Source organism: Neltuma alba, unplaced genomic scaffold, assembly GCF_004799145.2.
Source record: "Neltuma alba isolate B1F8T4 unplaced genomic scaffold, ASM479914v2 tig00001162_pilon, whole genome shotgun sequence".
NCBI lineage: Eukaryota > Viridiplantae > Streptophyta > Magnoliopsida > Fabales > Fabaceae > Neltuma > Neltuma alba.
Genome location: NW_021632361.1, coordinates 119,568 through 147,437, shown reverse-complemented (window position 1 = coordinate 147,437; position 27,870 = coordinate 119,568). Strand labels below are relative to the sequence as shown.

The window sequence follows — 27,870 nt, the reverse complement described above, 5'->3', positions numbered from 1 at the left end:
CAAAATTAGCCCCGGCTTCAATTATCTCCTTTGGCTTTCTTCCTCTCGCTTTCAGAGTTCCATTCCAGTCGGCACCTTCAGAGTTCCATTCCAATCGGTCCAAAATAATTGATCTTCCTCTCGCTTTCTTCCCCAGTTGGTCCACTTTCTCTCCTCTGGAGACACTTTCTTCCCCGTCATTCCATTCATTCCCCGTGCACGGTCTTCCTTTCCCCCTTCGCTCTTTCTTCCTTCATAGAACGAGTCGCCGCCCATGAAGAAGTCGCCGTCTAGCCATGGTTTGAAGGTGTCGGTGAGAGAAATCGCAGCTCGGCGGAAGAAGATCACAGCTATCAATTGTGAGTTCCAGCGCTCAGGTTCGCTCTGAAGCATTTGGCTGTGGTCGGTGTTCCCTGGCTCTTTCTCCGGCGCTCAGGTAAGGTGGCTCAGATCCGGCGTTTATCCTCTGCTACTCGATCTCTTCTGTTAATTTCAGTGTCAATTTAGCTCAATTTTCGTTTCAGTATTTGTGGATTCTAGATCATATTATGGTAGATTTTCGTTTATCCGGCACTCAGGCTGTTAATTTGGGTGTTCCCCGGCTCTTCTGTTAATTTCAGTGTTAATTTCAGTAATTGTAAATTTACAACTTGGAAGCCAAAACCAGAGCATCCTCTGTTTCTTCCTCCACGGGCTGCGACTTCGAGTCGACCTTCTTCTGCTTCTGGGTAGATTTTCTTTTGTTAATTACAATCTGGGGTTGAGCCTGATTTTCAGTTGGTTTATCCTTGCCATACGATAGAAATTATTCGGTTGGTTTGAGCCTGATATATGGTATCTTCGGTTGGTTTATAATTTGTGAATTTGTTTTTGGTTCTGAGATCTGTTTATCTAGCTCCACATCTCCTTTACCGGACTCTCATACGCACAAATATAGCAAATGGAAATCTTTGTGTTTAATGTTTGAATCATGATAACAAAAATGTGCATTGAACTTGTCACGGTTTGTCGTCTGACCGTGGTAATTTTTTTTTTTCAGTGCTGGCTTGGGGTGTTTGGTTGGTGTTGGTTTTGCTTGGTTGATAGTTGTCGCTGACGTTCTGCTTCAGTGGTGGGTTGATTTTCATTCGAGGATTCATTTGTGTAGCTTGGTTTATCTGATTTCGGTCAGAGGATTGGTTTTCGATCTATTCAAGTGACTAGTTTTTCCAGAGACATATATTTATGATCCTTATGTTTTATTTTTTGTAATCCTGTTTTGAATAAAATTATAGGATGTTATATTTGTGGTAATTAAAATTAATTAATTTAATTTTTTTTCTAGTCATGAAAGGAATGGGAACATAGTTCCATTTTATGTTGGATTAAAAAAATTAATTACATGTTATAAATACATAGATTGAATTTCTTTTTGTTTTAAATAATAATGAAAGAAAGAAAAATGTTAATATGGTATTCATAGTTGATTTGGGTAACAATAACACTTGTTATTTCAATTGATTTTGAGTTGATTAACCTGTGATGACTGAAGAGCTGTAATTGTGATATAGCATAATGGGTAAGGATACAGTGAAAGCTTCCTGGGACCTATGAACCACAAAAATGTTTCTTGACCTATGCATTGAACTTGTGCAACAAGGGGAAAGAAAAGGTACTAGCTTAACAAAGAAAACTTGGGATATTCTTGGTGATAAGTTTACTGCCAAAACTAGGAGAGTGTATGAAAAATCTCAATTTAAGAATAAATATGATTCCTTACGAAAGGAGTGGCAGACATGGGATAGGCTGCTTCGCGAGACAGGATTGGGATGGGATACTGAAAGGAATATTGTCAATGCAACTGATGATTGGTGGGAGAGGAAAATAAGGGTAATTATTGAACCTTTTGATTTTACATTTTCTCTACTTGTTAATGTTTTGTGCATATTTACTGTTTTTTGAATATTATATGATATTATTGGTGTCTAATGTGCAGGAAGTTTCAAACTATGAAAAATTTAGAGAAAGAGGACTTCAATTTAGGGATCAATTAACTCAACTGTTCGGGAGTGTGGCCGCAACTGGACCACAAGCATGGGCACCTTCTTCCATGACACTTCTAAGTGAAGGAACACCGAATGAAGATTTGGAAGAAGGGTCCGGAGATAGTGATGAAATTTTAGGCGCACCAACTAGTATAAGTGGGGAATTTAACTCAGTGAACTTCAATGATAATAGTGGAGGTAGTGGAGGCAACACTGAATTGAGGCAGGATAACAGTGGTGGGGGTATAAGCAGCGGTAGGAGTCGACCTAGTAGCTCACTGGGGGTCAGAAGGAAGAGTGAAGTCAAGAAGAAACACACATCTCCCTCTATGAAAATAGCGGATGCACTTAGCAAGATTGTTAAAACAAATATTTCTGAGGCTGAGCATGGAAATGAGGTCATTTCATGAGTAGAAGCTAGAAGGTTGGAAGAAGAAGCTAGAAGGTTGAAAGAAGAAGCGCGTGCTTATGAAATTTCAATTAGGGGAGTCCTGTCTCACCTGAAACCAGTTCCTGAAGTTGTCAGTGATCCTGATTTCTTTAGACGGTGCACACAACTCCTTATGGAACGGCCAGAGGCACGGGAAATGGATGCAGCTCTGAAGGATCAGAAGGAACAACTTCTACCTATTTTGGAGTTTTACACTAGGGATTTATGACTTGTTTATTATATTAGACAGTTCCATATGTGTATCGTTTTATGTGACTCATGGGTTGTTATATGAATCAAACAACTCTATAACTTTTATAAATGTTTCGTAATTTCTACGTAAAAATATTAAACTTTATGTGTATGTGCACAAGATAAAACGAATATGGATGCTGAAATTAAACGTGTGGAAGAGCATGCTAAGGGACGAAAAAAAAGGGTTAACAAAGTTGCAGCATTGGTCGGTGCATACGCTACTTTGAACTTGTGTAAAGAGCCTCGGCATACAAGTGCTTATACAGGCTGTTTATGGGTAAGGGATGTTTTAGATGGCAACTCCAATCGTTGTTATAACATGCTTAGGATGGAACGGGGTGTGTTCTTAAATATGGAGGAACAATTGCAACAACATGGTCTAAAAGAAACTAAAAATATAGGGATACATGAATCAGTTGTAATGTTTTTACATACCGTTGGCCATGCACTTAGTAGCAGAATGCAACAAGAAAGATTTCAACATTTAGGGGAGACAATTAGCAAACATTTTCATAATGTCCTAATGGCATGCTGTAAACTTGCCATGTCTAATATCAAACCAAAAGATCCAACATTCCGGCATGTTCATACAAAAATTCGATTTGGTAAATACTGGCCTTCTTTTAAACATGCTATTGGAGCAATTGATGGCACACACGTTTCCTGTGTTGTTAGTGCAATAGATCAAATTAAATTTATCTCTAGAAAAGGAATAGTGTCACAAAATATCATGGTAGTTTGTGATTGGGACATGTGTTTTACTTTTGTCTTGGCTGGATGGGAAGGTAGCGCACATGATGCTCGAATATTTGATCATGCCCTCACAACTCCTTCAATGAACTTTCCCCATCCACCTGAGGGTATTTTTTTATTTCCTACATTTTATTTATCTTTAGCTTAACAATAGAAACATAATTTACAATAATTTCATTTTTTATATAGGAAAATGTTATTTGGTGGATGCTGGATACCCAACACCAAATGAATATCTCGGCCCATACAGACGGGAGCGTTACCATCTGCCTGATTTTCGAAGGACATCTGGGTTTGAAAATGACAATGAGGTCTTTAATTATTTCCATTCAAGTTTAAGGAGTACAATTGAAAGAACTTTCGGAGTTTGGAAAAAAAAGTTCACAATCTTACGAAACATGCCATCCTATAATTATGAAACACAAGTTAAAATCGTTTGTGCAACGATGGTTATACATAATTTTATTAGAACGACAGCTATTACTGATCCTGGATTCGTTCATTTGGAAGAAAAAGGTACTTATGCAGAAGAAGATGATGATGGGGTTGGATTTTCACGTATACATTCATCAATTCAATCTTCATCTTACATGGCTCAGGTTCGTGACAACATAAGAGACGAACTTGTTAATTCAATACAAGGATAGTAGTCATGTCTTATTTATTTCCTTTTATCATAGATTGTAATATGTAGTTAAAAACAAAACCTATTACAAATGCTTTGTATCGATGCATCATCTTAATTATTATGACACTTCTTTATTTATATTTCTTTTATTAATATTATACCTTATATTCTCAAGCTAATTATTACTTACTTTAATAATTAATAATTAATAAATTGTTTTATGACATGTTTATTCTATTTTATCAAACAATATCATCCCATTTTATGTTTATAATCTTCATGAAAAATACATGATTTTCTGTTTGCAACAAAATAATTTATCTTCTCTAAAAATATTTTTACTCTTATATTTTATAAATATATATATGTGGTGACAATTAATTAATTAATTGTATTAAACATCAGAGGTTATTATGCATGTAGTATGTTATTACAAAAAGTAGTTGTGAAAAAATGTTATGGGATTTCACGTTTAAAATCTTTAAAGAAAATTAATATTTTTCTGTTAGCAAAAAAAAAATTCATTTTTCTATAAACATATTTAATATTATGTTTTATAAAAATATATACACATATTAATTATGTATTAATTATATTATCTTATATATTATTAATTATGCTAGTAAAAATTTTTTCATTAATAATTTTATTTCTTCAAATCAAAATATATCATAAAATCTATCCCTTATATAATTATCATATTAACTTATACCCTTTTTGGTAATTTTCACATGTAAAAAGTGCTTCTGGTAATAACTATCCAAACTCTTTCACTTCTCATAATCACTTTTTTTCAGAATCTATTCTCCACAGAATTTATTTTCCACAGAATCTATTCTCTAGAATCACTTTTCCAAACCATGGTTTGGTTTCATCCAAACACACCCTAAGAGTACTTCCAAAAGAAAGTTGGAAAGTGGAAACATGCACCTCAGAGGTCTTGATACCTTAATTTCATTAGATGCATTATGATCTTTCTATCTCCTATTTTGCAAGTGCATGGCATGTTTAACTTGGCATTTCTAATTTCCTGTACAGCTTTTTCTTTACTATCACTAATTAAAAAAATGTAACTAAACTGGAAATCTATTATTTTTACTTGAGGCAGTATACTTTATTTAATTATTTTGTCTCCCTCCGTTGCCAAGAAAAGTCAAGGCACGTAAGGACAATGCCAATCCCAAATTACAAAAGGCATCTCTCGTGATAGGGGTGTTCAAGGCCGGCCCGTCCCGGTCGGCCCGTTCCGGTCCCGGTCTTATTGGGACGGGACGGATCCGTCCCGAAATTTTTCGGGACGGGACAAAAAAGGGACCGGGACGGGACGGGACACGGGACAGGGTCGTCCCGTCCCGGTCCCGTCCCGGTTCCTTTTTTTTAAAAAAAAAAATTTTAATTTTTTTAATTTTTATATAATATCATTTTTTTCATATTTTTTTAAGATTTGAGACTATTGTATGGAACTATGGATATATTTATTTAGAGTTTTTATATTTGTTAATGATTTGAGATTATTGATGATTAGAATTTTTAGCAAGTTTTTATTGTGTTAAAAGCTTTTGTTTAGAGTTTTTAATAACTATTATATGTAATATTTTGAGCTTTTGTTTAAGAGTGCCCAAACAAATAAAAAAGATATTTTTATAAGATTTAAGCTCAAAAAAATATAATTAAAAAATTAGATTTTTAAAAAAATTAAAAAAAATTAAAAAAATTAAAAAAAATTATTTCGGGACGTCCCGGTCCCGTCCCGGATCCGTCCCGTCCCGACCGGGACCGGGACAACCCCGGGACGGGCCGGGACACGGGACAGAAAATCTGTCCCGTTACTGTTCATCGGGACGGAACCGGGACGGGCCTGTCCCGGTCCCGATCCGTCCCGTGAACACCCCTATCTCGTGATAATATTTAAGTTCGGCTAAAAAGCAGATTAGTTATTAGCATGAGGACTTGGGAAATTTTTTTTTTTTCATTTTGAAAATAATGTTTTAACTTTAAAAGTTTAAAATTTAATTTAACAACATAAATTATAGATATTACACAGTTTTTATTTGACCAGCACATAAGATATCACTTTTTTTATCTTTGATGCTTTGTGCATTTATAAAAATACCCAGTCTTTAAACGGTACTCTCTCTCTCTCTCTCTCTCTCTATCTCTGGGTGTGCATTTTAAATATTTGCATGGTTTTAAAATATTATTAATAGATGAATATGCAACCATGAATTGAATTTATTGATACCTTGATTTATAAATTGTAGGGAGGGACATGCACTAATGATGCGTCACTACAAAAAAAACAGCTTATTACTGAAGAAAAATTATTCCGTCACTAATTTTCGATAGATTACTGACAGAATTTTTTCATGACTAATAGTAGTGATAGATTAGCAACGAAATTTTTGTCCGTTGCTAAATTCCAGCTCTAATCCATGAAAAAAATCCATTAGTAAATATTTAGATATGGAATTTTTTTCGTTAGAAATTTTCATCCCTAATTTTAATTATAAAATTTTTTATCAATGGAAATTTTCCGCTGCTAACTTATTTGTCATAGAAGTTTTCGTCACTAATTATATTATGTCACAATTCCGTCACTAATTTTAAATTTCATTATTTTAGATTATAATCTTACAATAATTTATATAATAACATAATTAAAAATATAATGATTTAAATATATTTTTAATTATAAAATAATTAATATATTTGTGAAGTTGATGTTAATAAAGGTATCATCATCGTTCATGTCATCAGTAGGTACATACTGAGAATAGAAAGACAATTTCTTAGAAAACTTATTTATATTTCATTAAAATCAATTCCTCTTGATTATTAATAATAATTAAAAAATATAATAAGAATATTAATAACTTTCTTATACAAACTGATGTAAGAAAGAAATAATTTTATAATATGTACAATATATGTATATATGATAGAAATTCAAAACCAAAAAATGAATTATATGAATATCTCAATTTATGATTATTAATCAAACTAATTTTGAAATGAATTTTGAATTTCAATCATTAAACAATAAAATTTAGAGGAAATTGCAAAAATGCAGATAAGGACCATTGACAATTTCACTTTGGGTTTTGACAACTTCATGACATATTATTATTGTCAAAAGCTATAGTGAAGTTGTCAAGGGTCTCTATCTGTGTTTTTACAATTCCAAAGTCTTTTTTTGCAATTTTTCCTAAAATTTAATCATGATATAATTAATACCCATGACATAGATTAATTTTGGTCTTCAATACAAAAACAAATAGTGCATACAAAGAATTGTAAGAAAATAAATTATATAGGATACATATACAAGTAAGAGAATATTACTTATCATAATCTATTCAAATCATTTAATTTTTTATATAGAATAATATATAAGATTTTATTATGGTAACTATTTTTTGAATAAAAAGATTTTTTTTTAGGAATTATACATGGTTTTTATCAAACATATAAAACACATATAGAGAATATAATATAATATAATACATATATAATTAAATTATATATCTTATGAATGTTAATTTAAAAAACAAATTTATGAAAAAATTATTTATGATTTAAAATTCAAAATTATTGTTATTGGAAATTAAAATTATATTAAAAATATTTTTTAAGAAATAAAAAATTATAAAATAAATAATAAAACAAATATTTAAAAATTATTTTTTCATTAAAATAGTTATGATTAAGATTATCATATAGTTTATTTTTAGTTTTAAATAATATATATGTACATATAATTGTTTATGTAAAAGACTACTATATATATAATTTTGCATAATAAATCAACAGGCTCATTGCAACTCAACTAGTAAAGTTGCACACATGCATAGACGAGGTCTTCGGTTCAAGCTATGGAGAAGTCACTTTAATGAGGAATAATGTAGTGGCTACACGTGGCGTCACAAGGTGACATGTGAGGTGGTAACAATATGTGACAAGCAGATGTGAGAGGTAGCAGCAACACGTGGAGGTGGCCGGTGGTAGTCCTCGACAATGACATGGCAACTAATAGGTCACCACGTGGCATTTTATTTTATTTTTTCAAAAATCAAGGTAGCGACAGATGGTGACAGAAATTGCTGTCAGTAATTAGCGACGGATTAGTGACAAAAAATTTTCGTCAGTAACTAAAGATGAAAAATTTCATTCTATTGCTAATTCAATTAGCAACAGAGAAATTAGTAACGGAACAAATTCCATCACTAATTCGATTTTATCACTAATCCGTTGCTAATTTTGTTGTCAAATTCCGTTACTAATTGCATGTTGTTTTGTAGTGCGTTTGGCAAGTTAAAAATAGATATATAGATAGATTATAAGGATTTTAAAAAAAAAACCCCAAAATAAATAGAATAATATTTCTACAAACTTAATAACTGAATAATTATTTTTTTAATGAAAAGGACTCATTCACCCATCCACCTCAAAAGAGTAGGCACATGGCCAGGTAGACTTTTCAAATATAAAGTGGATGCAATGAAAGAGAAAGAAAATTAAGTTAGAAATGAGAAGAATTTTTGACCCTACGAGGCGGTATTATAACGTCAAAAACCATATTTTCATTATCACTATATTGTAAGGCTACAAAGTAATCCCAAAATATATGTTAGTGATGATAATAAGCTTTTTTGTTTTTTATGAAGTGTAATTTTAATTATTGGACCACATACCTTTTCATTTTCATGGCATTAGTCTTATTTTGATAGGAAATTATCATTTGATAAAAAATTTGTGAGTATAGCAAATAATTAAAATGTTGGTTTAAAAAATATTACTAGTAGTTTTCAAACACTAAGTTGCCCCCAAAAAGAAGTTGATGCAACAAAAGAGAAAGAAAATTACATTCGTGATGAGGAGAAATTTTGACTCTACAAATAGTATGTTATTAATCAAGGACTATATTTTTATTATCACTATATCGTACAGCTTGCAAAGTAATAAAAAATATACGTTAGTGATGAGAAAGATTCTTTATCACTTTATGAAATGTAATTTTTCCTCTTGGACCACATTTTCATTTTCATGGATTTAGTCTAATTTGAGAGATTAATCAAAAAGTCTTATTCTTAATTTGATTGGATGTATTATATCTTTCTATTTCCCATTTCCAGACACATATGAATGGTGTGCTTTACTTCACAGTAGACCTCAAAGTCATCACACTCCATCTCATAAGCAACTGCTTCTAAATATCCCTTCTTATATGAATATGATATCATCTTGGTTAAAATAAAATTACTTCTTAAAGATACATCTAAATAATACCATTTTAAATATATGTGTGTGTATGTGATATTTTGGTGTATATTAATAAAATCACATTACCTATGAAACAGCTTGCAGATGTTGAATGCCTTTTATTTTTATTTTTTCGGACCAAAAAAATCAATTTTATTAATATAAAAAAATAGGACAAACAGGCCAAAATAAACTCTCAAAAATCTAAGATACAGCCTAACACAAAATACCGAAAATAAAAATACAAACAAGACAAAAAAATTAAAATCCAACTACAAACACGGACCCGTCAGCCAATACCTTCCCTTAGACGTGCACTACCCTTTGATTTCCTTCCTTTGGTCATGAGCTAAAAACACGCTTAAAGAGGATAGGACTGAGGCCAACCACTCATTCTGGTACAACCTCTTTGCTGCACATCCTGCCAAAAAATCAGCAGCCTTGTTACCTCTTCTTGAGGCAAGAGAAACACCTTTTATTAATTTACAAAAAAATAGAAGACTTGTAGAAATCTTCACTTGTTTTTCTTTTCTTCGTGCCTCTATCTCTACTGCATCATCCTAAGCTTCTTTTTCTGTCCTCTTTTGCGCTTTGCTATTATGTGATTCTGCTTCTTCCTTTGCTCCTTGCAGAGTTATTTTCTTCAAACCACAACAACCAAAATGGAGTTTGGGATCTCAATTTCTAAACTTTTATATCTTTTTGTTTTTGGATGCTTTGCTTCGACAGCTTTCATGAACTATGGATCCAATGCTCAACTCATACCAGAAGATGAAGGTTTCTTAATTAATCCCTTTCTGTTTTTCTCACTCCTTAGTATATAATGTATTACTCTATTTAGCGTTACAATCAATTCTGCCATTTCCATCTGTTTTCTTACTATTCAAAGAAAAATACAGAAAAGAAAGGGGTCAACGTGATGGTTGACCCTTTCCTCTTCTTGAACAAACAGTGATAAAAAAACTGTCATAACTTTCGAGACTTGATCCTTGATTTTTTTTCCCCCCTCCAAGAAGGGAACTAAGTAAACTGATTCAAATGTTTTCTTTGTTTCTTTCTTTCTCTTTTCTTCCCCTTTTTACCAACAAGATTCCAATGGTTGAAAACTATAGTAATTTATTTTATTCATTTATTTGCCACTGCTTTAATTTTATGCTAATACTGAATTCAAAGAACTAAGTAATTAATAATATTTTTTTTTTGTATAAGGAATGCGATTTATTAAAATTTCTATATTATAAATAGATGTAAATTATATCTAAAATTTTTTGGGCAACTTGGATAGATGAATAAAGCTTAGTAATATCTTTTGCATGCACAGAATATGATAGAAAATAATTTTTTATCAATTACTTTTTATGTATTAATGCAAAATATCCTATTAGCTTAATTTATGATTGTTATAATTTCTGAGTAATTTAGCCCTCACACCCATGAAACTGAAATAAATATGAACAATCCACTTTAATTTAAACTCATCTACTTTAATTTCCATAACACCCAATTCATTTTGATTTTTCATGCTATTACTATATATTGTATTCGGTGCAGTCTTCTCGTATTTATAATTTATAAAATGTGTTAAATAGTCGTTTATCAATCTTTCTTTTTTTAAATAAAATAAACCAAAAAATTTCTGAAAAATTATATTAATTATTTTTATTAGTTTTATACTTTGAGATATATCATTGTAAAGAGAAAATAAAAGCTATGTTTTAATTACTAATTTGAAAACTTGTAAACCACAGTTATGAAAATAATAAATTAATTAATTAAATTATTATATATTAAATAGGCTAAAATACTTATAACCCCTTTAACTTTGAGTTAGTTGCACATCAAGTCCTAACTTTTAAAAGTTTAATTTAATAACCTTGATATTTTATGCTTTGAATCTCGACTCATCTACTGTTAAAATTATGGTTAAAGTTAAAACTTTTTGACATGTCACATATTTTTTATATTTTTTTATTATATACCATTTCATTTAAAAAATAATGTTTGGCTTTTGAGATAAATATTTTAAGCGTTTTCTATCTTTTTTATTTTAAAAAGACATAGTGAAATAAATATTTTAATTTTTTTAAGTATGTTATATTTTTATGTATAAAAAGTATATAAAATTATATGTCAAATACCAAATATTTTTTTTAAAAAAATGAATGGCATATAATAAAAAAAAATGGCATGACGAAAGCTGTTAATTTTAATGGTAGGGGAATTAATAGTCAAAACACCAAATATCAAGGTTATTATTTTAAATTTTTAAAGGTTAGGGAGGCAATGTACAACTGACATAAAGTTTAAAAAGTTCTGTGTATTTTAACCTATTAAAAAAATATTTTTATGTTTAGTTTCCGATGTGCTTATTAGGGAAAACGTGATTTTTGGGCATTGCCGGTGCTGTTCTGGATAAGAAGACATTTCTTAATCAATATAAAAATAAAAAAACAACCAACATGTGTTGGTCCAAGTGGAAGGAACTTGGGTTCCTTAAACATCATATCCTAGGTTCAATCCTTGGGTCAATGTGTAAGGAAAAAAATACTATTAAGAGGGGTTTCCGTTACAGCGTCTGACAATATCCCGAGAAATTAGTCTCTTACCGTTCAGATAGGAAGATACTTTGGGCAACCAGGGAAAAAAAACAATTTAGATATATATTTACTATGACTTAAGTTTATAGGCTAAGCCTTTATCAACGTTTTAAATTGAATTTGAACCAGCTTTGCATGATCCATATGTTGGAGAATGTTATGTAATTATAATTATAAATAAGAAAATACTTAAATATGATATAAATAGGGTTTAAATAAATATTATTAGGATTTAGATAGTATTTAATTATATTAGTAAGAATTGGATAGATTAGGATATCTAGATAATATTTAGATAATATTAGGATATTTACTTAGATTTATATTTATTAGGGATTTTGCTTATAAATAATTATTTGTCATTCTTTGTATCTTAGTTTTGCAATGTGATTAGAAATTATTCAGTTTCTCTTGATCCTCTACTCTTCTCTAATTCTTCTCTATTTCTATTACTCTTTTCCTTTCTCTTTCCTCTTTCATAACAAAGAAGTTCATCAATAACAAATGCATGTCAAAATTAAACAAAGTGGGCCACGGCAAGTACTTTGAAATTTCTTTGTATATAAGGTTTACAGATGTCTATGAACATAAAATATAGATGTTGAGATTCTTCCTTTATGGTGCATGGTTTTAATTTTTTTCATTTTCAATTTTTGAAAAAACTAAATTTTGGTTGATGCAGTGAAAGTTCTAGAAACAATATCATCAAAGATAGGGAACTTGAATTGGAATGTGACCCCACGTTCTTGTGTCGGGGGAGGCTTCAAAAATGAGACCATTAGCACAACAAATAGCATCATAAGGAATGTAACATGCAATTGCAGCTTCTTAAATGGAAAAGTTTGTCATGTTACAAATATGTAAGTGCATTTGTGCATATGGTTACAATGTAACCCTTTCAATTTGGGTACAAATCAAGATCCAATCTAAATTAAGTTGTGTTTAATGAGCTCCACATAATGTTGAAAAGTTTTCTTTCTTACTTTTTGTTTCTTTCTTTATTTAGAACTAGTTGATTTGATCTTGAGACACATTTCTATATGATATTTAGAATAAGTTCCGTATGGCTGCATCGCAATAAAATTAATATTCAAATGCATATGGGTGCTAATTATGACATAACTTATTTATTTTACCTCTATGTAAATAGTTGTAGTAACGTGTTTTCTTTTTATGATAGTGTTTTCACAGGTCTCAATTTATCTGGACTTTTACCAAGTGAATTTGGACTCCTTGCCTATCTGCAAGAACTGTAAGTAATGAATTTTTTTTAATTCTATTATTGGTTTAAATATATGTGTGTGCTCACTTAGTTGAAATGTGGGAATTTTTTATCTAACATGTAACTTTTGTATACGGCACAGTGATTTGTCTTACAATTATCTAAATGGATCAATCCCAAGGAGCTTTGCTAAACTCCCTCTTGTTGCATTGTAAGTGATCATAGAGTTGTGTGAATGAATATATATACAAGCTTGAATTATTTGATCACAAGTATTATTCATCTCTTAAACACATGTCTTAGACGTCTTAAGGGGAACCCAATTAGTGGTCCAATTCCAGACGAAATTGGTGAAATTACAACTTTAGAGGATTTGTAAGTATAAATCATTACACTTTGAGTTTTAAAAATTATTGTTTTATGGAGAAATAACTTTATGGTTTTGGTATTTTCTATAGAGATTTGAGAGATAGTCTATTGGAAGGGACTCTTCCTTCTAGTCTTGGAAAATTGAAGCAGCTACGCAAGTTGTAAGAATATTATTTCAAGTGCAAATAATTTTCTTTTATCTTATTAATCGCATTATTATGACTATCGCATTAGTCTTGTTATGGATAATTTTTCATATTGCTTTTAGATGTTTTATCTATTTCTAAGGATTTGGAACTTGTAGGGATCTTTCTGGAAATAACTTCTTAGGGGCAATACCTGAGAGTTTTGGTAATCTTAAAAACCTAGAACATATGTGAGTGGTATAATATGATTCAATCATTTCATTATATTTTGTTTTTGATGTTCTGCTGATCTCTTTTAAATTCTAAAATTTCTCTCCTAACATTTTTGCAGTTATTTACTTGGGACAAATATATCAGGAAAATTATCCAATTTTATTGGGAATTGGACCCAACTCCAAGGAATGTGAGTCTAATATACTCTCTATCATGATGCTTTCCTTTTAAATAAGATACTACTTTATGAACTTAATGTGTTGACCTCAATGAAATTCAGTGCCTTTATTTTCATTTGCTTCACTATTCCATTATATTGTTCTATTTAATTTGTAGGAAATTGTTGAAAACAAAGAAAGAAGGGAGAATTATTATAGGACTCTAATAAAAGAATGTAATCACTAAAAATTCAGACAACAACGATTGAGCAACATGTAGTGATAAGATTTAGTAGAAAATGACCATAGATTTATGTTGATCACTTGTCATTTGGATTTATTAGTAAAGGATGGGAGGTTGCGTAATGTATGATCTAATTAGTTGTTGATAACTACTTAAATTCTCAATAGCGGTGGATGAGAGAGAAAAAATTATATATGTGGGAGTGAAAAGAAGAAACAGAACTGAACCGAGATATAATTATGTATGTTAGTCCAAGCTAATTAAGTAACTAAATAAAATAAAATAATGCGATGATTTTAAATTTTGCAATTAAAATTAATCCAAACAAATAAAAAGACTGTGGGGATTGGGCTTATTAAGTATTTCCCTTACTTTCCAAATTATTGTTTCCACCACTTTTTTATTTGGGCAGGCATTTGGCGGGAACATCTATGGAAGGCCCCATTCCTACAACCATATCTTACTTAAGAAATTTGACTGCACTGTGAGTACTTGGTCTTTTGTAATTCATCCGCATACTGTTTGATGATTATGAAATTTAATTTCAGCAAAAGAATATTTTCCTATTATTGATACTTTTTATGTAATTTTTAATTCAGGGGAATATCTGATTTGCATGGACTAGCGATGATGAGATTTCCTAATCTGGAGAATTTGACGTCCTTGCAAATCCTGTAAGTTGAGAATTTAACAATGAGGTGAAAATTTGTTTATTGAAAATGAGCTATACATATTCTCAATGAGTTTTCATACTTTGTTTTTCTCTTAGGGTGTTGAGAAATTGCTTCATCCATGATTCCATTCCAAATTATATTGGTAAAATGGAAAACTTAACTACTCTGTAAGTTGCCTCATCCTCAAATAATATTCCCAAGTTAATATTTAACTGACAACCTAATTCCTAATTTAAAGCTACTTACTTTTGTTATGGACTATTCATTACTAGCAATATTATTTGAAGTTATTTTTATGAAGCAATATTTGTGGCCCGTGTATTAATTGCAGAGATTTGAGCTTCAACAAGTTGACCGGTAAAATCCCAAATAGTATAAGTAGCTTGACCTTCCTAAATTCCATGTAAGGGAGCATTCTACGCACATACATAATTGTTTTTTTTTTTTGGAACTTAATTACTCTTTTTTAATGGATCTCTATTAATTATGCATGTAGGAGGCTAACTGAAAATTCTCTGACCGGAAAAATTCCTGATTGGATGTTGCAACGGCAATATGGTCATCTGTTAGTAAAAAATCTTTATTTTAATTCTATTTGTCATTATACTACATATAGTTTAATGCCATTACTATTTGAAATTAAATACCGTAAATCTTATTGACAAAAACATCTTTAGCCTTTAAGTCTCTCGTCATTTTTAATTAATTCCCTTTGCATAATGTCATTTTGACTTGAGCTTTGACATATAAAAAATTTAGGAGAATTGTTATGAAGTCTCAAAGAAGGAACATAAGTCCCCATAATAATAGAGCAGCATGCAATGACAAATTTCAATATAGAAAATGTCAACTATTCATTTGTTATTAGGATTTTGTATTAATTATTTTTTTACTTGAGGTGCCATATTAAAATTTTAATCTGCACAATTTTCTACACGCACTATTTTTTATTAAAACTGTCTTGATCATTCAAGATGTCTAAAACTTGTATGGTCATTACTGTGCCTTACTTTCTTAAGTTTTTTAATTTTCATGTTGGTGCTCTTACTATTAGTAACTTGTCAAACTTTTATTTACCGAATATCATTTTGTCTTGAATAAAAAAAATGTCTAGATGCCAATTCAAATCAGATTTTTTTAATTTTTTTTAAAAGTGAAATAATTCAATTCAAATACTAACAAAAATTTCTTCCCCCTTTAATCGCTTATAATTAATAAGCGGCGGAAGTTTAAACAAGAAGAGCCTTGCCAACCAACTCATCTAAACTTTATCTAATAAAAAAATATATAACAGGAAAAAAAACATACATGTGTAATTTCACAATACTTTCTATTACAGTGATTTATCTTACAACAATTTTTCGAAGACTTCTGCGACTAATTGTCGATACGAAAATTTGTAAGCTCCTCTCCTCCACCCTAAAACAACTCTTTTCTTGTTCTTAAAGGGCATCACGCAGCCACTCTAAACCTTTTTTTTAATTATTATCTAGAAACTTGGTTTCAAGTCTGTCATCTTCAGCAAACACCTCGTAAGATTATACTTATATATGGCTATCTTATTTCACTTGTTCTAAATGCTTTTGATTCATGTTCTATAACTTTTGTATATCTTGTAGATGTACTTGCCTAAAAAGGAGCCTTCCTTGTGGAGGAAAACCCAAATGTGAGTGCCTAATTAAACTTTTGTACATCAATGTTTTCTTGCTTGTTTAAGAGTTTCCACCAACATTATCTTTTTTTTTAATTGTATTTTATTTTCAATAAAAACAAATAAATCACCTAAAAAACCATCATGAAGCCTTTCAAGAGTTTTAACTAAATAATGTAGATCTTAGTCAACATAACGACGAAATGGCTATCAATGTCATGTTACAGTATATAAATTTGATAATTTGGATTCTCTTCTAGACATGCTTTTTGATGAGGTTGTTCCTACCTATGCAGATCATTCATTGTTCATAAATTGTGGAGGACCACAAATTATTTATGAGGGGAATAAATACGAAGGTGACATCAGGCCTGAGCCTATCTCATTCTTTTGCCCTAGTGATGATAAATGGGCTTATAGCAGCACAGCAAGAGTAAAATACTATAATAAAATAACAACGAATAGATTTTCCCTCAACATTACTGGTCCTGACTTCTATCAAACAGCTCGCATTTCCCCTTTGTCTCTCAAGTACCATGGCCTCTGTATGATTAACGGAAATTACAACGTCAAGCTCTATTTTGCTGAGATTATGTATTCTCAGGATCAAGATTTCAATCATGTTGGAAGACGCATTTTTGATGTTTCAATCCAAGTGAGTCTCAATCTCACTATGTTGAATTTATTTTTTTCTTTTGTAATGAATAGAGAATTTCATGAATAGTGAGAAAATAAGGCTCTTCATCCATAGAGAAATAAATATCGTGGCATGTCTCACTATCAGGCGAGCTCACCACACTACGTTTATGTATCTCTTTAATGGGTGGCTAAAGGGCCAATTATAAATGAGAAATACTTACATACTCCTAAAGTGTCACGTCATCTATACTCTCTCCAATAAAAATGTTCCAAGTGTCCTTTCTTGTAGATCTCACATCCCACAAATTTCTTTTGATTATTTTCCTTTCTCCATGACCCATTATGATAGAAATTTGTGGGATCTATATAAAAAGATACTTGGAGCATTTTTTTTTCCAGATAGAGCATAGATGAGTTGACATTCTAGGAGTATGTAAGAATTTCTCAAAATAAAGAACAGCCCTACCTATGGTGAGCCCTTCCCCCCCTCCTAAAAAAAAAAAATAAGTGAACTCTTACAGGACAAGGACTATTACCATATATAATGATTTAACATGCTTTCAATTGTTTTTGCTATGTACATTAACAAAAGCTCTGAAAGGTGAAACTTTTGTGTGTATATCTTGACAGGGTAGGAAATATTTGCATGATTTCAACATTATGAGGGAAGCCGGCGGCGTTGGTAAGGGCATTGTCAAGGACTTTAGTGTTGATGTTAATGATAACACCTTGGAGATTCATTTATACTGGGCTGAAAAAGGAACTACAAGCATTCCCAATGAAAACAATGGTGTATATGGACCTCTTATATCTGCTATTTCAGTCACCCCAAGTAAGTCAAATCTCATTTTTATTGGTTTACGCTCTTTCTAGCTTAAGCTTAGTGATGATGATTTTGACTTTAATATGAATCGTAAGCATTACTGCTTTTTGTCATGTAGATTTCAAAATTCCATGGATTTTTGGTGGAGCCATTGCTGGAATTGTGGTTGGATCATGTGTGCTCCTCATCATACTAATAATAATATTCATCCTCCGAAAAATGGGCTTACTAGGTGTCAAAGATTCAAAAGACAAACGTAAGATCAAAATAAAAAATAATAAAGCTGGTATATCTATTGATAATTTGGTATAAAATAGTGAAAAAATGAGTTTTTATATGCCTGAATTCTATCACGCAAGTCAAATGGATAAATAATGATTTTTGCATATACCTAATTATTTCTAAGTTTCTTGCAATTTCAATGTATTTTTCTTTGTATACCTATAACTTTTATTTTTGATGCAGAACTTTTAGATCTAAAAACGGGTTATTTCTCTTTAAAACAAATCAAAGATGCCACTAATAACTTTGCCCCAGAAAATAAGATTGGTGAAGGAGGTTTTGGGCCAGTGCACAAGGTAATTTTTAATGTATCATATTTATCTTTAACCAATATCATATGATCAAATATACTTGTAAAGAGATTATCTCTTTAAGACATATTGATTTTGCTCAAGAAATATTATGAATATTGAGAATAAAGGGTAAATTGGATTGTAGGGTACACTATCAAATGGTGTTGTCATAGCTGTGAAACAGCTTTCCTCTAAATCAAAACAAGGGAATCGTGAATTTGTTAATGAAATTGGAATGATTTCTGCTTTGCAACACCCAAACCTCGTGAAGCTTTATGGATGTTGTGTTGAAGGAAATCAATTGTTGCTGATATATGAGTACATGGAGAACAATAGTCTTGCTAGTGCTCTTTTTGGTAAGAACTTGAATTCTTCACAATAAAAAAATACCATATGTAGTATTATATATAAGGAAAAGATAAAATTGATTGAGTATAAACAAATAAAATTGTTTTGATGCACAGTCTCTTATTGTGTGTGTGTTACAGTATCACATCACTATGACAGAAAATATAAAATCGTGTTTATATTATTTGCCAACAACTTTTAGTTATATCTTTATTTTTTAAAAGACAAAATTTAGATATTGTATTTTGGGTTTTTTTTAATTCAAATATATTTTCTCGTTTGAAACAACTTCTGCATTACAAATATTTAATTAATTTTTATTGAATGACTTGATAGTAATATGTTATTACTTAAGATACCATTGACATTAATGTTAGGTGGCCAAGGTCAAAAGATGCACTTGGACTGGCCTACAAGAATGAAGATATGCGTAGGAATAGCAAGAGGATTAGCTTATCTTCATGAGGAATCAAGGTTGAAAATTGTGCATAGAGATATTAAGGCAACAAATGTCTTACTTGATAAAGATTTGAATGCCAAGATCTCAGATTTTGGATTAGCCAAGCTTGATGAAGATGAAAATACTCATATAAGCACAAGAATAGCAGGAACCATGTTAGTATATATTCTACCACATCTTTTTCATTGTATCACTATAATTCTCATATTTGGTTTAACAATAATATTAATAGGGTTTTTTCTTCTTAGACTTTCCTTGCACATTCTTTGTTTCATAATTTGGTTATTAACATTATATGTTTTCTTATTAGCGGTTATATGGCCCCTGAATATGCAATGCGAGGATGCTTAACTGATAAAGCAGATGTTTATAGTTTTGGAGTCGTCGCTTTAGAAATTGTCAGTGGAAAAAGTAACACAAGTTACAGGCCAAAAAAGGAGTTTGTTTACCTTCTTGATTGGGTTAGTGATATTCAATATTCTTCATAAAATTAATGGTTTGATTGAATTTCTAATAATTGCATACTTTCATGTAATTGAAGGCCTATGTTCTTCAAGAGCAAGGAAACCTTCTTGAGTTGGTGGATCCAAGTCTTGGTTCAAGCTACTCCTCACAGGAAGCCATGAGAATGCTGGAGCTGGCACTCCTATGTACTAACCCATCTCCAACACTCAGGCCATCCATGTCCTCTATTGTCTACATGCTTGAAGGAAAGTTGCCAATCCAAGCCCTAACAATCAAACGTCGGGAGAGTGACCAACAGGTTGCCAGATTCAAGGCCTTAGAGATACAATCATCTCAAGAAAGCCATAGCCAAACCTTTAGTTCTTCTTCTACATCAAGATCACACGAAAATGTGAAGCAAAGGGTTGAAGCAACGGATAGCGCATCATCAAAATACAATTGTAGAAGTTAAACCTTAGCTGCTTCTGCATTCTCATATGAAAGTGCAAAGAAAGGGTTCGAAGTAATGGATGGCTCAATGGTTTGATTCCTCTGTTTCTCTTTTGTGTAATAAAGATTTCTCTTCATCCAGCAGGCTTCTTAAGAATTCCAACTCCATATGATTCGATCAGAATGGAGGTTAGAAAACAAGCATAAAATTGCAATCTTTCATAAACGAGTAGATATTATTCAAAGAACGGAAATATAACATGAAGTGTGAAGAAGAATTTACATGTGCTAATTAGTTCCTCTGTTTTGCAGTTTAAATGTGATGTGTAATTAGTGCAAGGCACAGCCTTGTCTTTATAAATATATAAATCTTGTTTTTATTGAACTTCCTAATGCAAAATGCTAATTAATTCATTCTTGCTTAGTTTTCTCGTGATGATGGATAATAGGATTATTCAAACAAAGTTGCCAATCTTGAGAGTTTTGTTTTTGGTAAAGAGTGAGTGTCCAAACCCAATCACAAACCCATGACAAACCTTATTAGCTAAACCTCTTTTGTCTTCTTCACCGAAAAAAAAAAAACCTTTTCATCTACATATGCTTTTTCAACATCTCTTGGCCTTCCTAGTACCCATGAATTTGGGTGTCTGCTGCTCCTTCTTAGTTTTTCATCACTTTCCAAATGCGTTTTCTTGTGTTTTGTCATCAAATTCTACAAAAAATAATGACATTTTGATATTTTATGGGCAAAAAATAATATAGTTTTATTTATTTTTATTTTTAAATAAGGAACCACACAATTTTACAATATTTTTCTTTAAAAAATATAAGAAATTCAAAATTACACCATTTCTTGTTCATAAGATTTTAAAATGTTAGTCATTTTAGATATAATCTAATAATTTAAAAAAGAAAACAATAATTTGAAACTCAGAAAAAATTAAGAGAAAAGATAATTGAAAGAAAGCAGCAGGCACCTCCCATGTGACAATAGTTTTAGTTTCTATCTTTGTTAATCAAATTAAATATGGCAGTGGTTTTCCCATTCCTTTCCCATGAACATCAAAAGCAAGAGTTATACTTTAGACTAAAGAACCTAACAATAGTAAACTTCGGTGACAATTGAGAGCAAGGTAAAAAAAACCGAACCGGACCGGCCGGTTCAACCGGAAAACCGGTGAACCGGTCACCAGTCCGGTCTGGTTTGGAGAAAAAACCGGAGGCGGTTTGAACCGGTGGGGAACCAGTCCAACCGGTAAAAACCGATGTTAAACCGGAAAAAACCGGTTGGGCGGTTCACACGGTTTGGCCTTAAAAAAAAAAAAACTCTTTCTCCCTCCCTAACCTGCCAGACTCGAGCCCTCGGTCCTTTTCCAGTCCTCCCCCATTTGTGACCAAATCATCGAGATCTCTTGCACCTGCTCCCAGGAGAAGACTGCGACCCACTTTTTGATTTTTGTTTCGAACCCAATTTTTGTTTGAACAGCGAAGATATTGAACCTTCCTCTAAAGAATCTGAAGAATTAGAAGGAGAAGAAACAGAGGTCTTCGAAAGCTGCTTTGATTCAGTGACCGGAAACGATTTGAATTTGTGGAACTGGGATTCAAGGTCGGTGGGGAGGACGGAATCAGTGAGGGAGGCGCAATTGATGGCGGAAACCTGCTCCAAAACGTAGGCGTCTTGAGCTTGAGTGATGATTTGGTCGATGGCCGACTCGGCGTTCGTATCAGAAACGTCTACAAATCCAACCATTTCTACAAACTGCGAGAGGAAAGGAATGAGTCGGTGTGTGAGTGTGAGACTGTGAGTCGCGAAGTGTGAGCATATCAATATTTTTAAAGCAAATGGGAATAGGGGGTGTTGGAATGTGTGGAACGAGAAGCTTAATGGCTAGCTCATGCTTTGAGTGTCTTTTTCAAGCACGATGGAGAGAAGCTGGACGTTGGGATCTGAAAATAGATAAAAAGATATGGAACAATTTGGCAGGTATTTTTATAGATTCCATATGATAAATGGATACCGATATATTGGTGATGTGATTAGCCAGAAACAATATAAAAATACGGGGAAAATTGATATTTAAAACATTATTTTATTTCTATCATAGGGTGCCTGGAAAAGCTATAACCTTGGGTGATGATGAGAAGGAGGGATGGTGACATCCTGGCAGTGGCTTTGGCTTAGTTCCCTCTCTGCGCGCGCTCACTAGCTAAGAGTTGTCAGGAATCTAGATGCCAAGTGCTGCCTCCTATATTGATTATAATTTTGATTATAATGTTGATTTGATTCTTTTAGATTAATTTTATAAAGAGGAGAAGGCTGTATTATTTGTTCCACTTTAATATTGTGAATTAAATTTTATTATTTTAATGTGACCGGTCCACCCCGGTCCGACCCCGGTCAGATCAGTAACCCTTAACCCAGTATCTCGACCGGTTTAGTTTCCGGTCCGGTTTTTTGTTCCTTGATTGAGAGGGAAGCATCCTTTGAATTTCATTCAAATACAATGGTGGTCATAATACATGGTGGGACCCACTAGCTGAGAAATAGTAATTGAAGGGGCAAAAAGCTTTTTTCTAGCTGATGCAAGACTACCGGCTAATTTTTCTTTTGTAAGTAATAAAAATTCATCATCTCTTGCAAATTAAGGAGGAATACATAACAAGAACGCACAAATTCAAACTAAACATGATCATCACAATTATTCACATCTATGCTTTTCTCATTATTTAAGGACAGGCTGCATACATACTAATGCATGAAGTTTCTTAAGATGGTGCAAAATGGGTTTTACAGACTGGAGGAGTAATAAATCTTTTTTTTTTTTAACAAAAAAGCCGCAAAAAAAGAGATGAGTGGGGATGGATTCACCGTAAATGGCTCATAATTAGGGGGAAAAAAAGGCAAAGGAGAGATTTATGGTGTGGGGCCCACTTAAAGCTTACCCCAAGCACCTAGAGTTTAGATCATTTACGAGTGTTTTTATCTTAGTTGTACTTACTTCAACAGTTCTATTTAGTAATACAGGGAGCAAAATTACGCATCATAATTATTTGTATTATGACTCTCCATCATATTTTTAATAGATTTTACCACCATCATGTTATAAATTAATATTGAGTTTTATTTCCTCGTAATGTTTTGATTAAAAGAATCTCGAGTCTCTAACGATAATCATATATATTTATTTCTCTAGAGAATTGTTGTAGGAGAAGGAAAAAATAAAATCAACCAATGCTTTGATGATTGGCTTGTATATATCATCCTTGAAATAATTATTTAACGGAAACTTAGTGTAAATTACTCCCTCACACATCCACCTTTTCCAGACATGTTTATGGTCTTTTTTTTTTAATATTAATGGGAGATTATTATATTATTAACTTTACCTAAAAATGAAATAATTTTTTTATTTTATCCATATTTCAATAGAAAAGTTATAGATTTGTACTACGTTTTTCCCCTCATAATTAATGACTTTAAATAGGACCAACATTACCAAAAAAAAAAAAAAAAGACCTTAACTACCTGCTAGCACCTCATTATGTAAGAAAAAGAAGTATTGATCAACAAGGTCCACGTGAACTCTTAATAAAAACCGTCAACAGGTTGCTAAAGGAGGTTCTGAAACTGAAAGTTATAAGGGATTCCTTTTGTTTATATAAGGATGATTTGCCGTGTAGTGGAAAGGAATCTAATTGAAGAGAGGAAGAAAATGAGAGGGAAAGCATTGTAAGGATTATATTTAAAAAAATATGATAAAAATAAATGCGTTTGAATGAACCATAAAAGTATTGATTCTCTCATAAAAAGATAATGCCCTCAAAATCGTTGATAGAGTTGAAAAAGGGGAGAACCATTTCCATTACAGTTAGTGTGATACAAATGTGAAAGGCAGAAGCATAACCCCTCAAGGCTAAAATTCCTCCTCTCTGCCTACTTCCTTTCTCATTCCCTTCTCTTATAATGTCTCTCAAGGCTTTTCATGTCTCCGACGTCCTTGAGGATACTTTTTTATTTTTTCACCGATTCATTCTTCTATTCTCGATCCATCTCTTTCTATTTTTCTTCTTTTTTTTATTTATTTATTTCATCACTACTTCTTCTCGTCACTCTCCCTTCATCTTGCTGACCTCTCCCTCACATTTCTATATATGAGCCAAAGACAACTTCTTTAAACAAGATAAAAGGATTACAAGGTAATAAATGGCCGGCCCATTACAGATGGTTCATTTGGGCCATCCCCAAATAACCCATGAGCAGAGGCTGGCCCAGAGGAACAGAAAAACAACCGGAAAAAACTAACGAAACAGAAAGCAAAACAGAGACATGCAGCATCTTTCTTTACACAAAAATAATTTTAAAAATAAATACTGAATAACTCAAATTTTTATGATATTTTTAATCTCTAAAAATAATCACATCAATATTACTAATACAATCCCTCTGGTAATGCTTGATGAAACCCAGATCGTCCAGAGAAACATCACCATTCCGCGTTTGAGGTTCTTCATATTCCCTCCTTGGTCGCCTATGCCTGAAAGAAGGAACCATTCAAGTTAAGGAGCGAAGCTTGAAGACATATATAATGATATAAATATAAGTTACTTCAGTAATAACAAGAAAGGAGCATTAAAAAGAATAAAATCATGTTAAAATAAAAAAAGGTAAAAATATAATTTAGAACAAATAAATACATATAACTATGTTATAATGTAAATTTCAACTTTTAAAATATTAAAAATGTTGTAGATATATAGCAAAAAATTACAAGAGTCAGTTATACCAAATTTTAGCTGCCCGATCCTGAGATTTAAAGTCGCCTTTCTTCCACGCGTCATTATCTTGGGAATTGAAAAAACCTAGGGAAGTAAAATTCATAAAAGAGCAGGAGGAGGGGGTAGTTAAGGTGGAGCAACCAAAGAAACCTGAGCCAAAGAGATTGTATGATTTGTTTGGTCAAGGGGAGGAATCGAAGGAAGCTAATCTGGGGAGATTAAGTCATGGAATTACTCCTGTTGATGAAACGCAGAAGGAAGTGAAACAGAGGCAGCCAGTTGGTCTAAAGAAGGAGCTGTCGTTGGACATGGAAACGTTTCTCTCTTGTTTATAGTTTTCAATTTCATCTTGGCCTAAACTGATGCTCACAGCCTAAAAAGCAAATGTTGCACGCAGTTTCTTGGCGATTAAAAAGCATCATATAAAATAAGGTAGTCATGTTCATTGCACATGTTAAATACTACTTCTGGTTCTTAATATAAAACCCTATTTGACTTTTATTTTGGTCCTAAATATAAGACCCCAATCTACTTTGTCTCTCATATTTATACATTTTTTTCAAAATAGCCTTTCTAATAATAAGAGTTTTAGTCAATATACTTTATTAGCGAGGATTTTTTAGGAAAGACGATACCCACTCAGAACAAATAACTAACTCAACTTACTTCCTTAATCTCTTCAAATTAATCAACTGGCTCTTATAATTAGGACAGGAGGTAGTAATTTTTATTCTAGTGCAACTAATTAGTAAAGATATTTTAAGAAAATCAATACTTATTTATTACAAAAATTAACTTAACTAATTTTTTTTAATATTAACAAATTAATTATTTAGCCGTATATTAAACAGCAGAGTTGGTATTAATTCACTTAAGTTTAGCTTAACCATGATTATATGGCCTTTGATCATTGAACCAGCGCCTTGACCAATATCAACACGACAACCAGTTCAATTGTTAATATATCTCGGATGTTACATATGTAGCTTTATATTATTTCAATTTAAATTTACTAAGTAATCATTATATATTTTTAGTACTTATTTGCCTTTTTTATATTTTAACCAACTAGACAAAGAAGATAGAGTCGTTGGGAAAGCAAAGGCAACAAAGAAGACAAAGCCATCACTCGTATGATTCATGATTAATGAGCATATGCTGTTTATCATGAATGCGGGATCATTTTCATATTTCACGTTATTTTATTTTTCTTTTTTCAGATTATCTGAAAACTTTTTACCTTTGATAAATATGAAATCTAAATAAAAATAATTTTATAACCATCATTTTAATGATGTTTTGATATGTTTTGATAGTGACTTTGTGGTACTCCCCCTCGACACTTTGCTCTCAATTTCTAATTAATTTTATCTTTTTCCGGTTATATATATTATATATCATTATTCTCAAATATTTTCTTTCTTTTTTTTTATTTTTTAATCTCTCTCTTTAACAAAAATTTTTAAGACAAAAGTTAGGCGAAGTTAATTAAATCTGAGTAGCCCATAAAATTCTGTCATCTGTATTGGTGGTGCACATGGCACTAGATTTAATGAATCTAAGAAATTTGACGTGAGTTTTATCCTATTTTTTATTTTTTAACTTTACAAAAAAATTTTATTTTAATCATTTTTATTAATTATCCTTTCAACCAATTTTCCAAACGATAAAAAACATTTATAAATACTGATATATGAAGTTTAATTTTTTAAATAACAATAACTAATAAAAAATTAGTATTTCCAAATAATATGTTGGGAGTAATTTAAAACTAAAAATATATTTTTAAAAATTAGAGGACTAGAAAGATATTTTAAAAAATTAAATAGCAAAATCAAACATTTATGAAAGCATATGGCCAAATATGCATTTTTACCTTTTTTTTAAATAATAATAATAATTGGCATAAAAAATTATCATCTGAGATCAACAATGTGAGGGCTAGAAGACTAAAGAAAATACTTGAGAAAATTAATTTCTTAATCCTTATAATTTTTTTTTTAAGTTTTGAATCTAGTTCTTTTTTTTTGCCCTTTTTGTCAAATCCTTTCAAGTTACTCTGCTAACTCTATTGGGTCTTAGTGTTTAAAACAGTTAACAATAGTTAAACGGTTGTTAACAGAATTGCTAGCCAACCATGAGTTGATGGACAACTAGGCAGACTTCTACAAGTGGATCTCATGAGCACAAAAATTAAAGCCACATCTGGAAATATTTTTTTTATGAATTTGAAAATAGTTTCATATTCTTCTCTCTCTCTCTCTCTTCCCCAGCATCCCTTGCCCCCTCCATTCACTCACTTGCATCTCTCATCAACGTTAAAAGCTGATGCGCGGGTTGGATGCCAAATATTGAATCTTTGGAAGTAAATAATAAAATCATAGTGTAAAATGCTTTTAATATAAAAAATAAATAACTAATGTGGGGATATTAAAAAAATTAATTAAGTTGATTATTTATCACAAATATGTATTGATCTCTCTAAATTATTCTTTTCAATCATGCCTAGTGAATGATTAAAATTATCACTTGGTGTCTCCTTGCAATGAATAAGGACATTTTAGAGAAAGATAGAAAATAAAGTGAATTGAGATATTATATTTAAAATCAAATTCAGCTTCTAATTAGCTCTTATTTTAATAAGAGGAAGACGGAGGTAGAATAATAATTAAAGACACTAAGGAGGCTTTTCAAACTGCTGTCTCATGAGCTTGTTACCATTGCGGCTTTTCCCATGACTTCATTGCTCA

At 31.5% G+C, this 27,870-nt stretch overlaps 1 protein-coding gene across 1 annotated transcript; it reads left to right on the top strand.

The window, feature by feature from the left end:
• Positions 1–10,027: 10,027 nt before the first annotated feature.
• LOC114752415 (probable LRR receptor-like serine/threonine-protein kinase At1g53430) lies at positions 10,028–20,384 on the top strand. Its single transcript, XM_028941164.1, has 19 exons — positions 10,028–10,105; positions 12,608–12,785; positions 13,106–13,177; positions 13,451–13,522; positions 13,606–13,677; positions 14,690–14,761; positions 15,047–15,118; positions 15,283–15,354; positions 15,448–15,516; positions 16,291–16,350; positions 16,571–16,617; positions 16,899–17,257; positions 17,872–18,073; positions 18,183–18,320; positions 18,530–18,642; positions 18,785–18,995; positions 19,365–19,602; positions 19,758–19,908; positions 19,989–20,384. Exons 1-19 carry the CDS (start codon positions 10,063–10,065, stop codon positions 20,361–20,363), a joined length of 2,616 nt encoding a protein of 871 aa, XP_028796997.1. The 5' UTR covers positions 10,028–10,062; the 3' UTR covers positions 20,364–20,384.
• Positions 20,385–27,870: the final 7,486 nt, after the last annotated feature.

Excerpts from the sequence above, each read along its gene's own strand:
- LOC114752415 (XM_028941164.1), top strand. The coding sequence starts at position 10,063 with ATGAACTATGGATCCAATGCTCAACTCATACCAGAAGATGAAG. Across the intron at positions 13,678-14,689 it reads TTGAAGCAGCTACGCAAGTT|GCATTTGGCGGGAACATCTA; the intron begins GTAAGAATATTA and ends TTATTTGGGCAG. Across the intron at positions 19,603-19,757 it reads ACAAGAATAGCAGGAACCAT|CGGTTATATGGCCCCTGAAT; the intron begins GTTAGTATATAT and ends TTTTCTTATTAG.